General features: G+C 36.3%; 1 protein-coding gene across 1 annotated transcript in view; it reads right to left on the bottom strand.

Moving 5' to 3' along the window:
* COL19A1 (collagen type XIX alpha 1 chain) overlaps positions 1–15,629 on the bottom strand; it is a 325,236-nt gene that overhangs the window by 174,945 nt on the left and 134,662 nt on the right. The window contains exons 12-14 of the mRNA XM_044253886.1: positions 11,412–11,465; positions 1,917–1,970; positions 286–321 (exon numbers count right to left, since the gene is read on the bottom strand). Coding sequence (XP_044109821.1) covers positions 286–321; positions 1,917–1,970; positions 11,412–11,465 — 144 coding nt within the window. The remainder of the gene's footprint in view (positions 1–285; positions 322–1,916; positions 1,971–11,411; positions 11,466–15,629) is intronic.

Genomic DNA, 15,629 nt, shown 5'->3' with positions numbered 1-15,629 from the left:
AGGGGCACAATTATGAACCATATGGAGGGTAGAGAAAATTGTTCAGGACTGGCACCGCCTCGAGACTTTCCTCGTAACTACTGGTATGACCTCGGGTTAAGTATTTCACTGATATGGGCAGCTGCCCCATCTTTAAAATCTGGAGGTTTGGCTAGATCTACTCTAAGGTCACCTTCATTTCTCAAAATATCCTAAAGCTTAAATTTTGGTTTAGTCATGATGTAGTGTGAATAATGAAGAGGATAACATGTTTCAATTTTGAATTCTGATCTCAGGAATACTTACAGTTAAGGCTGGTGGTCCTGGAGGTCCTGTATCTCCCTAAAATAGATTTTAAAAAGTTGCCGTTACTAATAATCTTTTCTTGCACATTTTATTTATAAGTGTTCTGAATGAACAGAAGCAATATATAGATAAATTCTGAAGGAGAAAATAGAATTTCATCTTGATAGGAGTCTCTGCACAATGAAAAATGTATCATGTGCTTTAAACTCTCATGATATAAATACCACCTTGTGCACCCCCATGCTTTCTGCAGAACTTATTTTGAAAAGCTAAAATAATCTAATTTTCTATTCTTTTGTCTACTAACCCAAAATTAGAAAGAATATCTCTTCAAATATGGTTACTTGCCAATGGAGCAGCTGGGAAGTGTCACAACGACAGATAATTTTTCTGACAAAGTTAGTATGAGGATCAGCAGAAATAATAAGTGCATCTCCCCACTTCATGCCTCCCAGCTGCAAGAAGCAGTCCCATTGCCTCTTACAAAGCTCTGCTAAACTGACGTTGCACTTGCCATCAATTTTAAGAGGTTTTGTCTATATTAACGTATTTTTAAATACTTAAATTGTTTCACTGACCTAAGTGAATACAAATTACCAGGTGGATATATTAAGAAGCTTTTAAAAATCTTTATAAAATGGCTCATCTAAAAGTTTACTATTTTCTGTCTTATATATTGCCTCTATGCTTTTTTGTATATCAAGACTCCTATTTATTTAATAAGTACTCTTAATCATTAAGATCAAAAATCATTGCTATAAGGCTTTTTAGGTGGACATTATGGAGACCTTATACCTTGTAGTATGAAGCTCGGAGATACGTTCTCATGTTGAGAGTATCTCTGTAACTTTTTCTTTACTCATCTAACATAGTCATCTCAAAATTTAAGGCTTAGTATTGAGTAATCATTACTTTTTGGAACAATTGAATAAAAATAGCCAATACTCGTTAAGGAACATCGACATAGCTTAACTTGGTCACTGAGGACCAATTTGTAAGATAGATTTTAACAGAGAGGTAAATATTGAAGCCAGACAAGGATTCCCAAATGTGCTGACAATAGAGAACAAAATACCGTATAAAACACCCGCACATATAATTCTCATCAAATTGGGATCATCCAATGACCTTATTCTGAATGACTCTTGCTTTTAGTACTTCTAAATCTCTTTTCAAGGTCACAGCCAATAGATCATTATAAAATGGCATGACAGAAAAATGGCAGGAAATGAAGCGCTCAGACCAAGACTAAGTTAAAAAGTTAACCTCCTTCCTCCCCAAAGGCCACCTGCTTCACCATTATGGTAGCAGTACAGTGCTGCTGGCAAAGTTCCCTGATACAAGGCACAGTTGCTAATTTGGCAATGGAATAGCTAATGCTGTTAAGTGAGGGAGAGAAAGTGAAATCTTATAAACACAAATTAATGTCAACTAGCAGTTGTGCATTTAGTCTCTTCAAACTAATTAAATGAACCAAAAGGCTTTTCTTCAGATGCTTTTAACATAACAGCCTTTGGTTAATTTTAACAAAATTAACTTTTGGCAGTTAGAAAGTATCAGAGAAAAGTCACTGCATACGTTCTCAGAGTTTTCTTAAGAAAAACTGGCATGTCTCAGGGTGAATACGATACCTTTTCTCCTTTGGGGCCAGGTGGACCACGAGGACCCAAGTCACCTTTTAAACCCTGTATGAAGAATACAACCAGTGTAATTTCTATATACAATTCACAGAAAGGTTGAATTTCTAACAAATCATTAGTCACAAAATAAATCATAATTTACTGAACTCCCAACTCCCATTCTTCAGTTGGTAGTATAGAAAGAGAGACAACTGGCACTAAAATGATAAGCAACATCTGCGTTGTGGTGAGTACAGATACATTAAATCAGCGTGAGTCCTGAATACTGCATATTTGTGCAACTTTGCTTCCTGCTAAAATTACATTAATTCACCATCTGGGAGAACATCATTTAGATCTATATGAGCTTTTAAGTATCCACTTTGGATTAAATTTGTGGATGTTGTAAATACCTTTGATTTAGCATTGATTTGGCCTTTATAAAGCTTGCCAAAAAAAATTCAAGAATTAAATAAAAAAGCATTTTTATGTATCAAGTAATCTAATTGTGAGGGAAAAATAAATGAAGGACATCTTCTTTCCCTGTCACTCACAGCCTGAAGCTACAACATAACATAGTCTCTTTCCTGTTTTAAAGTATTTTAGTTCTCTAGTTCCTATTTTTTTAAAACCTGAATTTATAAAGATATTTAACCAAACTATATAAGACATAGACAGAGTATCAGATAAATATGTTCATGAATCTTCTGGACTCTTGGGTGTTTCAGTGGATATTTTGTTGACCAGACTCAGAAATGACAGCTCTCAGGAACACTGTGATAGATTTCAGGGGCGTTCTACAGTTGAAGGTTTTCACAGTGTAAACAGAAAGTTAGATAGACACATCCTGAGTGTGTGCCAAATAGAAAAAAAATATCTTCCTTCATCCTTGATTTAACACATTGGATGAGGGAAGAACAATCATGGAAAAAAGAAATATTCTGAAGCCACACAATGCACAGTCTATGTCCAGACGTCTTACTTTTCCTGGCTGAGGGATCTATCTCTCGCGGCACTGACATTTTGTAGTCAATAAACAGTGTCAAATGCCAGCAGCTTTAACTACTTAATATAGAAGCCCATGATGAATTTCAAGAAATGAAGGAAAACTGGATACTTAAAATAATCTTGTAGAGGTTATGTGAAAACCGTCGTCTTACACCTTAAGGAAAAAGATTTAACGGATGAAAACAGCATGTGATTGGCAAAAAACACTTCACAACTATAGAAATACTTTTCAGGATGAAACTCATAGCTATGGGTCTTTCACTGTTACCTCAGAGTATTTATAGAAAAAGGATGAGTGAAAAAGTAAATCACATTTGATATGTGATATTTTCTTATTATTTGAAATAGCCTTTCCTGGGGCACCTGGGTTAAGCCTCTGCCTTCGGCTCAGGTCATGATCCCAGGGTCCTGGGATCGAGCTCCACATCAGGCTCTGTGCTCAGCAGGAAGCCTGCTTCCTCTTTCTCTCTCTGCCTGCTTCTCTGCCTACTTGTGATCTCTGTCAAAAATAAATAAATAAAATCTTTAAAAAAAAAAAAAAAAAAAGAAAGAAAGCCTTTCCTTCCCAACTAAGCAAAATGAGACTCGTCTGAATTGAGATGTGTTGTGAGTGTAAAACATATTAGATTTTCCATATCTAGTACAAAAAAATGTAAAATAGCTCATTAATAATTTTTATATTGATTATATATTAAAACGACAATATTTGGATATATTTAATATATTATTAAAATTAGTTTCACATGTCCCTTTTTACTTTTTTAAATATGGCTACTGGAAAGTATATCTAGATTTGTCTTGAAATTATATCATATTTAGAATTATACTATGTAAGTACTACATTAAATAGATTCTATTTCTATTGGATAGTGCTACTTAGAAGTACAAAAACAAGAAGTTGACAAAAACTCTCTCTTTGTCCAAACTTGAGTCACACTCTTCTGAGAAAATCTTTTCTCCATTAGGCCTCAAGCTTGGCCTCTGTCCTGTTCTGTCTTTGGCCTGCTTAGCCCAGTTTTAGCAGACTCTTGCTTAATCAGTTTAGAAAGAATCCCACACCCTTGATATCAGATCAAGCGCCTCATCTCTGACCTTTGAATCCTAAGTGGTTGGCCTGCCTTTAGCAAGAATCCTATTAAGTCAGTTTCTCAAGAAACATCCTACCTTTGAGGTCTGCTCTTAGTAACTATTTTCCATTCACTGAGCCCATCACTCTATTGGCTGTATCCCTCCCTCTCCTTGTTGTATCTGGAGTTGAGCTCAATTTCTCTCCCTATCTCTCCCTTTCTGCAATACCCCTTTTCGAATCAGTGTGAACAAAATTTTAGTATATGTGCTGCCGAAGCGAGCACAAGTGTGAACAAAATTTTAATATAATGTTCATTATTGTAAAATTTTAAATAAATGTGAGAGTAGTTTTTCCCTAACAGGGTCAAGATTCCTGCCCTCAGGGAACTCCTATTATGAGAGGAGGGTCATCCTGCTAATAAACAGGAAAACAGGCTGAATGTGATAAGAACGAGAGGGACAGAGCTGCTATTTCTATTGGGGTGATAAGAAACCGCTTCTGTGTGGAGGGGACATTTGTTGTTTCAAAGGATCCAGGCATGCAATGATCCAGGGGAAAAATATTGAGGTTAGAAGGCACAGCAAGCACCAAAGCTCCTAGGGTGAGCAGAATGTCATGAACATGCAGACAAGGAACGGGAGATCAAATCAAGTTCAGGCAGAGGTCAATGCACATAGAGAACTAGAGGCCATGGTAAGGAGGCTGGTTTTTCTGTTGTAAGTGGAATGGGGAAACTACTTAAATGTTCCAAGCAGAGAAAGGCCATGATGTGACCTTGTTTCAAAAAACATCACTTTGGCCACAATGTGAAAATAGACTGTAGGCAGCAAGAGTGGAAGCAGAAAAGGGACTGTCACAGTGTTCCAGGCAAGAGCACAGGATGGCTGGGGTATGGGGGTGACACTGGAGATAGAGAGCAGTGGTCAGAGATTGCACATACTGGGAAGCAGGACATGTAGATATGTTGGGAAAGGGGGCAAAGAAAAGGCGGTGCCAAGACTTAAGTAAGTGATGGGATGTTGAAACCATTTAATGGACTGAGAAGTTTATTAAAAAGGATGTTTTCTTTGTGCTTCCTGATATAATACTATCCAGAGAAAGACAAATGAAGAAGAAATGTCTGAGAAAGATACCAAGTATCCATTTAGTCAACAAATATCGTTGAATATCTACAAATATATAAGACTAAACTCTATGTTCTGGGCACCTGGGTGGCTCAATGGTTAAGCGACTGCCTCCAGCTCAGGTCATGATCCCGGGGTCCTGGGATCAAGCCCTCTGTGGGCTCCCTGCTCTGCAGGAACCTGCTTCTCCCTTTCCTTCTTCTGCCTGCCACTCCCCCTGCTTATGCTTGCTCTCTCTCTTTCTCTGTCAAACAAATAAATAAAATCTTAAAAAAAAAGACTATTAAATGTTAATAAAAATAATTTTAAAAAAGGACTACACACTATATTCTATGAACGTATGCATATGAAAAGGTTATTGTTTTAAAAGGCAACATTAAACACAACATTCAGGAAAATGTTAACTTTGGGGTGGGGCATAAGGTTACACTGAGTTCTGGGTACAGTGGTGTCCCAGTTATTACTATGATTCATAATCATCACACATTACACGTTATAAAAATAATATCTCTAGGCATAAAATAATACGCTAATTTTTTCAATATTCCTGCCTGACAGACTAAACCTAACTGCAATTTTTGGGAAGAACTTACTGGCAAATGAATCAACTAAGCATTCCTGATTCAATCAACCATGGTCAGAAAGCAGACGGGGAATAATGCAACCAAAGACAAGCTGATGTGAATACTGAATACTATTATGGAAATATATAGCAAGTGCGAAGGGAACAGTTCCCAGAGAGGCCTACATGTATTGGAGGTACCCAAGATTCAGAGATGCAGAGTTCAGGAGTCAGGAAAAGAGCAGCATTTTATGCAAAATCCTAAGTTGTTCAAGCTTCCCTATAAAATTGGTATAAATAATAGTTACCTTGAAGGCTTTTTCTGAGAATCACAGGTTATAAAAACACTTAGTACCTGTAGGTACTTAATAAATGTTGCTTTTACTTTTCAAGTCCAAGTTTAAGGGATAATTAATAGTTCATTCTGTTCAGGTTTGTACTCAGTTTAATGGATTTGGAACCACTGTGCTTTAAGTCACATAGGATAAAATGCAATTGAGAAGTACTACATTTATCAAGCTTCTACTTTTATGGCCACTGAAGTGGGCCCATGTAACTCATGTCCTCTGACAAAGTACAATGTTTTTAAGGCCATGGCATCATAATAAGCTCTAAGAAACAGATCGGTAATGCTTTTCTCAAGTGCAATTTTTCTCCTCTTGTCACACTGGTGCTGCTATCGATGGTTATTGAGTACTGGGGAGAAAAAGATGCAGCACGCACCCTACAGCATAAAGAATCAAATGGAACAGACTATGAACTCAATATTGAATAAGATGGGAATCTATTATCAAGGTTCTCAATAAAATTCATGTATATAAAGACTCTCAAAAGCACAGTAGTTGACTCTGCACATTATGCGGAGATAGGAACTCTTATCTAAAGGCAAGATGAAAGCTGAAGGACAGTATAATATCTAGAATTATAAAAGCAGGCAGACTGTGAAATTAATTTTCCTGGAATATCTACTACTCATGGTAGGTAGCATCTTTAAAAATCAGAAGATATAGTATTTGTTAAACAAAACAATATTTGCTAAAAAAAATTTTAACCATCAATTAATTCTTCGCCTCCTCTTCCCATTGACTGGACCTTGTTCCCTAGTGATGGCACCAGCTGTTGCCAGCTGATAGCTCAGCTTTGTGATTTCAATATTTTTGCATTTAATAATACAGATTACATTGGTATAAGGAGATTAACAAGATTATTTTAGAAACATCAGATGCTGTAATTCTGATAAGGGATATATGAAAGACAATAATAAAGATGCACAGGAAGAGTCTAAACTCATTGACTGAAATCAACTTTCCTAAGATTATATAACCTCACCAAAAAACAAACGGAATGATATTTTTATTAGAGATAATTGTGTTTTATTTAACTCAGTTTCAAATAACAGTAAATATTTACACAGCTCTTACTGTATGCAAGACACTGTTCTAAATGCTTTACGCATAACCCTGTTTATTCTCAAACACACACAAAAAAAAGCCCTGAAGTGTTATTAACATTATCATCCCATTGTGCAGATGAAAACGGTGAGGCACAGAGGGAGTAAGTCATGTTCTGAGTAGTATGCCAGTTAGGCAGTGGCAGAGCTGGGATCTGAGCCCAGGAAGTCTGACTTTTAAAGGTTACATTAACAACTTTATAAGATTCCCTCTGGAGTCTGTTAAAAGATGCATTTGTTGAGTATATCTCACAGTAGGTCACAATCAAAATCATTTAATTATAAACTCAAATGTGTGTAAAATTGAGGTCTTGGTATTTTGAGGGCTAGATTCTAGCAATTCGAATTTTTTATGATTTTAATATGTTTGGTATGCATTACCTACACTATAAGGGAAATAGGAACATGTATTTAGTTCAATAACTTTAGTCCAATACTCTAATACCTTGAAGATCAATCCAAAGTTTGCATACATATACACTACCAAGGATGCTTTTAGAAAGACATAAGAGCAATTTTTTTTTTTTTGTCCTAATGATTAAAAACTGCTACATTAGTTGGTGAGCCTTTGGGGTGTTAAACATTCTGTTTTTGCAAGACAGTCCCATATAGCAAAGAACTGTCTTACCCAAAATGCAAATAGTGTCCCACTGAGAAAGACTGAACTGCTGAATATTTCCCTGTAAATCAGGTTTACATTTTTCCAAAGTGAGTTTGCCCATTTTTTGAAAAAGCTGGCACAGAAGAAATTATTAAAAGATACATTTACATCAAGATATTTGTAATATACAAGAATAAAGACCATTTAAAAGGGCTTTTGGATTCATTTAGTAGGAATATTAAATTCTTCCAATTTTCTTTGCCTTGGAAAGTTAGCTAGAGTGAGCTGGCCCACTGAGTTCATTCACTCTGCATTCTAACAGAATGTTTCTGAAGTTAGACTCTCCATCATGGCTTGACTTTAATTCAATTGAAATCACTATTATAATGCCCTTCATTCCCTAAGAATGTGTACCTGTGCTTATTGAAAGGCAGAGTGAACTTTCATAAATGCTGAATGATTTTAATTTGCATAGTCAGTTTATTTTAGTACTGAAAAATAGGCAACGACAACTGTGGCATGATTTAGTGGGAAAATAAGAGACTTTATAGTCAAACATGGAGGGTTAAAAGCTGATTTTACCATTTTCTTAAAAAAAAAAAAGTCGCCTAATGTCCTAAGTCTTTATTTCTTGCCTCTGAAAACAGAGATTTTACCACTCCTGCTCTATATAGCCCATAAAGCTAGAGTAAGGATCACATCTCAAATTCCTTGTGGAAATCGTTTATGAATGATAACACATTATTGACAGTTCTACCTCTAATGATGTAATAGAGCATTTGACTCTTTATTCCTAGTGATAGTAGAGGGGAGAAAAGGAGAATTTTCATTACTTTTTCTTGTTTCTCCTTAGTCATGACTTCTGAATATCTTTGGCAAAATTGAGGAAAGGAAAATAATATCATCTACATATTAATTAAGTAACAAAGTGAGAAAAGTTAATGTGCTTTGTCCTGCTTTATGATATACCTAATGAACTATATTAAACAATGATGGTACTAATGAAATGACAGCCCTGTGTTTGGGGGCATGCAAAGAACTCTTCCGAGTTCCTTTCCAAGAGGAAAGGTCACACTGCCCACTACACTATGTGCTCTCTCAACAGGTTGATCTTATTCAGGTTTGGAACCCTTACAATGACTGCTGGAACATCTGGACAAGTAGTAGGCACTCAAAGATATGTACTTATCAATTGATTACTTCTAAAAAGCCAAACCATCTTACTTGCAGAGCCATAAGAATAATTTCCAAATCTCCAAGTTAATGTAGATAGACTTCAGAGTCCAACCCCTCAAATTTCCAGTTTTATTCAAGTGTTTGGATAAATTCCTCTCTATTTCAACTACAATGTTATCTTTTTAAAAAAGATTTTTTAAAAAGATTATTTATTTATTTATGAGAGAGAGACAAAAAGCAAGAGAGCACGAGCAGGGAACACAAGCAGAGAGAAGGAAGAAGCAGATGCCCTTGCTGAGCAGGTAGCTGATGGGGAAGCAGAGCTTGATCCCAGGACCTGGGGATCATGACCTCAGCTGAAGGCAGATGTTTAACCCACTGAGCCACCCACGTGCCCCTCCAGTGTTATCTTAATGAACCTCTAAATATCTTTGTTTTGTTCCTCTATCTCAGGGAGCTCACATAAATGCAGTTTGGTTATCTTTTGTAATACTATCATTAATTTCCTTCAACAACACTATATTTTTCACAATTAACATCCTTCCCATAATGAATGGTCAAATTCTTGAGCTATTTTTGAGTTTTCAATGCTATGTAGTGCCAAACTGCATATATTTTACTACTGTAATATCACTATCTATGTACTCCCTTCCATCCCTGTTATCCTACTTTAGGCTCTGATTACTTAGAGTTTAAACTATTATTATACTTCTTCAGTTTTTAAAATTAAAGCTTGGCAAATAATTATTGGGAACTTTGAAAATATTGACTAAGTACTAGGGATTCCAAGAAATGGTCTTTGCTCTTGTGAAGGGTATGATAGGGAAAAAACAACAACAACAACAACAACAAAGGCAAAGGCCCAAATTTTATCCATCTTGTGTAACAGACAGTCAAACTAATCTTCATTTAAACACAGCTTGGAGGATGTCTCCCCTCCGTCAGAGGAAGAAAAGCAAACATCCTTGTACACAGCACCTTCCATACTCTGGCTCCAGATGTATTCTGTTTGTTATTTCTTCAACTCCTTACATGCAGCAGGAATTCCAAAAACCTGAATGGATGCTTTTCAAGTTCATAATCTTAATAATCTCTTTGTATAAAATTATAGAACATCATAATGATAGGGACCTTAGACTCTACTCTAAGCCCATCCTTCACAGACATAGAAGTGATGTTCTCAGCCAGTGACACAGTGGGCTCTGGTTTTCCACTCCAGAACTCTTACTATGATAACGGGTACCACCACTGGTGGGGAAGGGAGGTGAATCAGATGCCCAGTTCAAGTGTACAGACCAAAAGTTGTGACATCCGATGTGTTGAGGCATTGTAAAGAGCTAGAGAAGATGCAGAGATTTCCTCCAGCTACAAACCTAGGTATCAGTTCCCATCCTCTCATACAGAAAAATCACTTCAAAAGGAAAAGGAATAAGAATGAGAATCTTATTAAATATATAAATGAGGCTTCTCAGGATGTAACAAGAGAGTAAAGTTGTGGGGGGTCAGAACCTCAATGCAGTGTTGACTATAGGGTTAATTACCAGGGTATTTCTCTTGGAGAAACCCCTTCCCCACACTCAGGTATTCCTCTTTGTCCACAAGCCACAGAGACCATAGTGACTGACCAGCTTCCCTTCTCACCATGGTGATCTACTACATACAAGATGGATTTTGCAATGTCTTTAATGCATAAGGGGACCAGATCTAGTTTCCTTTTTTTTTTTTTAACCCATAAAGCAAGTGGTGTAGTGTAGCACTTTAGAACTTTTCTAAAACATTTTTATGCAAGTGAAAAAGGAAACTGTGGGAAAAAGTAATTCTCATGGTGGTCATTTTCCCTAGCAAAGTTAATGTAGCTATAGTAAATGGTGATTTTGATGAACAGAAGATTAGTCTATATTTCAGAGAAAAACCCAGATTTAGGATAATTTTCAAGTTTCATCATAAGAATCAAAGTGAAGCTCAGGGAATGGGAGTGGGGTGGGGTGGGGGACTGTCATCCTAAGGGAAAGAAGAAGAGATACTAGGATATCAGGATGTTACAGGCAATAGTATCCCTGAGGCTGATGACCTGGTGCAGTGGAAGGGGAGGGAGACAGAACTACAAGTCTCCCCTCCCCGTCTCCCCTTCGTTTCATCATTGCAATCCCACCCATGCAGACCCTTCAGTGGAGGGAACTTTGATATAAGATGAAGAACAACCCTGGGTGAGAACACGGACCACATGAGAATGTATGTAAGAAGAATAAAGATAGAAGAAAACCAGAAAAAATGCAATCCAGAAACAACAAAAAAGAAAGCACTGTTAAGGATGACAGGATATAAAATATGTAAACCCAAGGAATGACCCATAATGACACTAAAAACACAGAGCCATGCAAAAAACTGCCTTGATTCTTGACTTTGCGTTGATTGTGGCTATTTCTTCCATGCATAGTAAAATGCTACCCTTAGACAATCAATATATTTCCATGGCAAAATATAAACAGAATATTAGAAAAAAAAAGTTAGGCTTACATTTTGTCCATTAATGCCAGCCAGACCTGGATCTCCTTTTTCTCCTTGTTCACCCTAGAAAGAAACAATTTATACAATGAAAAAATGTTATAGCCTGAGAACCTTTACTAAGAAAAAATAAGAATGTTACATTGTTGGGCATTTATAACAATGTGATTACTTTGCTAATCCCTTGAAAGAAACATTTATTAAAAAACAATTCTGAGTCCTAAAACCAAAGGGAAGTTTAAAGGTTCAAAGAAAAGCTGTGTAAAAATGATTAAAGGGTAGAAATAGAACAGGGATTATTTATTTTCTTCTATACTCAACAAGGAACTTTCTGGAGGGCAATTTGGCAATATACATCAAGAGTCTTAAATCTGTTCATTTAATTTGGCCCAGTAATTCTGCTTCTAAGAATGTAACCTAGGGAAACAGAGATGAAAAGTTTTAGGCACTAAATTGTAGAGTACAATGCTATTTACAGCAGTAAAAAAGAGAAACATGCTAAATGTACAATAATAGGGAACTGATTAAATAAATTATGGTATATAGATAAAATGGAATATAATGCAGCCATTAAAATCAAGTTTATAAATTTTACTTTATACTACAGGAAAATCCTTATGATGTAAAAAGTAAGATACAATTAAGGGATTGACAAATTCAACAAATAAATGTTAACAAATACCTGTTTTTTAACTTTAAAGTTACAAATGTTCAAAATGATCACTTATACCATTTTTTTATGATATGTATCCACAGTGACATATATTTTTGTTTGACTATCATCTGAAATATGTATACTTTTAGAGGCAAAGGCTGCACATGTGTAGCATAATTCAGAAACAATTAAATACCTATTTACCTATGCATCTATTTCCCTACTTGCCTACCAACTTATGTATCCACCTACTAGAGGTCTTAGAAAAAAATGCTGGAAGAAGAAAAACCAGAACAATAGAAGTGGTTAGTCTATGGATTCTGTGATCATGGCTGATTTTTTTTTCCTTCACTATGTTCTTCCTTTTCAATTTTTTAAAGCAATAAATATACATTATCTGTATAATCAGTAAAATGTCTAAAAATAAAAGAATATATTAGGCATATAAAGAACTCATCCAAGTTGCCAGGTCCATCATGTAACAGTATGTGTGTGTGTGTGTATATGTGTGTATGTGGTAATATTTGTAGTAATCTCTGCTTTGTGTCACTAGGATGATTTTTTAATCCTCTTCTTTAATCTTTTGTCCCTCTTCCTTCAGTTTTTTCTTACAATGAACACTATTATTTTTATGAGCAAGAAAAAAAAAACCTAAAGAAAATCAAGCATCTGACTTTATGAGAAAATACATTATATAGTCAAAGACTATATATTATTACATCTAGGACTATGTATTCATCTAAGACTATGTATTATTACAATACTGAAATCATCTAAGATGAGGTATTATTATTATATCACCTAAGACTATGTATTATTACTCTCTTGAGGACATACGATATAAAGTAAAAATGACTGATTACTGGAATATGATATATATAATATGTAGGATAAACAAGAGTGTATACAAACACATTCAGTAAAATAGGTTCAAGTTAGAATAAAGCTGAAAAATTTAAACTGAAAATGGAAGGGCAAGGAAATACTCTAGAACTGTGCTGGTCAGTGTGGTAGCCACCAGCCACAGGTAGCTATTTACATTTAAATTAATTAGGATTAAATAAAATCTAAACTCAGTTCTTCAATTGCCCTAGCCACATTTCAAGTGCTCACTGGTGCCTACACTATTGGACTGTACAGATCAGAACAATTCTATCATTAAAGAAAATTCCACTGAAGAGTGCTGTTCCAGAGGATATCATATAGGACAGAAAGCAAATAAGAATTAAGAAGCTCAGAAATACACAGAAGAAAATATCTGTCTAGTAAGGGGATAAGACACAACATGGTGTCTATGTGGTGACACATATGTGTTCAGCACATGTTAATAGAACAAATTGAAATTTTTGGCACAAGGAGACAAATCTAATTCCATGGATATGTCATCATTAACTTTCACAATGTAACTAAAAATGAATATAATCTTTATTCAAAATCAATCGTATTCCCAGGAGGAAAAAAAAAAAAAAAGGAACTCTAAAGAGGTATGTGCGAATGGAGGTAAGATGGTGGAGGAGTAGCAGACTGAGATGGCATCAGATCCCAGGAGTTCAGTGAGAGAGTTATCAAACCATTCTGAACACCTACAAACTCAACAGGAGATAGAAGAGAAGAGCAGCAATTCTAGGAACAGAAAGTCGACCACTTTCTGAAAGGTAGGATGTGTGGAGAAGTGAATCCAAAGCCTTGGGAAGATAGACTGTGGAGGGAGGGGCCAGCTCCCAGCAAGCTGCGGAGCACCGGAGCACAAAATCAGAACTTTTAGAAGCCTGCTCCACTGAGGGACCAGAGGCTAAGCCGAGGTGGAGCCCTCACGGGGACAGTGTGGTCTCAGGTCCTGTGAGGTCACAGAAAGATCGGGGATGTCTAAGTGTGGCAGAGCTCCAAGGTATTGGAGAGGGGGAAGTTGACTACAGAGACAGCCGAGCAGTGGGCACTCAGCTCGGGGTTACTTTAAACCATGATTTCAGGCACAGTTGGGCCACTGCTCAAGTGGCAGATCTGAAGAGATTCACATTCCTCCTCTGGAGGAGCAGCGTGGCAGGAATCTGGTGGGTTTGGAGACTCCAAATGGGACTGTGCACCAGAGATAGAAACACTCAGTCACAGGCAGGGTGAGCTCTGAGTGTGGCCAGAGACCAGGGAGACAGGAGTGATTGAACCCTTTTCTCTGAGTGTGCGCTGAGGAGTGAGGCCCCAAGCTCTTGGCTCCTCCAGGCCTGAGACTGGAAGGCCCTTATTTCATTCTGGTCCTTCAGAACTCTACGGAAAGCATTCAGGGAAAAAAAAACTCCCAAGAGTGAACCCGAGCAGATTTCTTAGCCTGGCCCCTGGCAAGGGCAGTGCAATTCCACCTCAGGCAAAGACATTTGAGAATCACTGCAACAGGCCCCTCCCACAAAAGACAGCAAGAACATTCAGCCAAGACCAAGCTCACTGATCAAGGAGAAAAGTGAAACTCCGGAGCTAGGGGATAACAATGCGTGGAATTCATGGCTTTCTCCCCATGATCCTTTAGTTTGCAAAGTTAGATTAAATTTTTTAAATTTTAACTTTTTCTTATTCTATTTTTTAACTTTTCCTCTTTCCTCTTTTAATGTTTTGCAACTAGTTTATCTTAACAATACATTTCTAAAAAAAAAAAAACCAACTTTTTAAACCTTCATTATTATAGTCTTATTTTATCCTTCATTGTATTTAGGCTTTTTTCTACACATATGGGTTTTTTTTTCCTTCTAAAAAAATTTTGGATACAATTTCTGCTAATAGATCAAAATATACCCTAAATCTAACATATGGCTTTGATCTAGTCTCCAGCCTGAGCACATTCTCTCCTCATTTTTTCTTTCTTTTTCCAACCAATTTATCTTATCAATTACTTTTTTAGAATTTTTAAAAAAATTTTCATCTTTACAGTTATATTCCATCCCTTCATCATGTTTACCCTTATTTTTGTATATATATATAAGTTTTTCTTTCTTTAAAGTTTTGGGAGGTAGTTTCTTCTAAGAGTCCAAAATATACCTCAAATCAAGTATGTAGCTCTATTCTATTCACCAGTCTAAAATATATATGTATATATACACACACACACACATATATATACTTTTTAATTTCTTTTTATTCTCCTTCTTCTCCCCCTGATTTGGGGTCTCTTCTGATTTGGTTAGCATACATTTTTTCTGGGGTCTTTGCTACCCTTCCAGTATTTTATTCTCTTGTTCATATATTCTTATCTGGATAAAATGACAAGGTGGAAAAACTCACCACAAAAAGAAAGCACAAGAGATAGTACCAACAGCTAGGGACCTAATCAATACAGACACTGGTAATATGTCAGATCTAGAATTCAGAATGATGATTCTCAAGGTGCTAGCTGAGCTCAAAAATGGCATGGAAAATATTCAAGAAACCCTTTCTGAAGAAATAAATCCCTTTCTGGAGAAATAACAGAACTAAAATCTAACCAAGCTGAAATCAAAAAAGCTATTAATGATGTGCAGTCAAAAATGGAGACTTGCTGCTAGGATAAATGAGGCAGAGGAGAGAATTAGTGATACAGAAGGCCAAATGAC

The sequence above is a fragment of the Neovison vison genome, chromosome 1, assembly GCF_020171115.1.
Source record: "Neovison vison isolate M4711 chromosome 1, ASM_NN_V1, whole genome shotgun sequence".
Lineage (NCBI taxonomy): Eukaryota > Metazoa > Chordata > Mammalia > Carnivora > Mustelidae > Neogale > Neogale vison.
The sequence above is the reverse complement of the archived record's forward strand: the minus strand, read 5'-3'. Positions and strand labels throughout refer to the sequence as shown.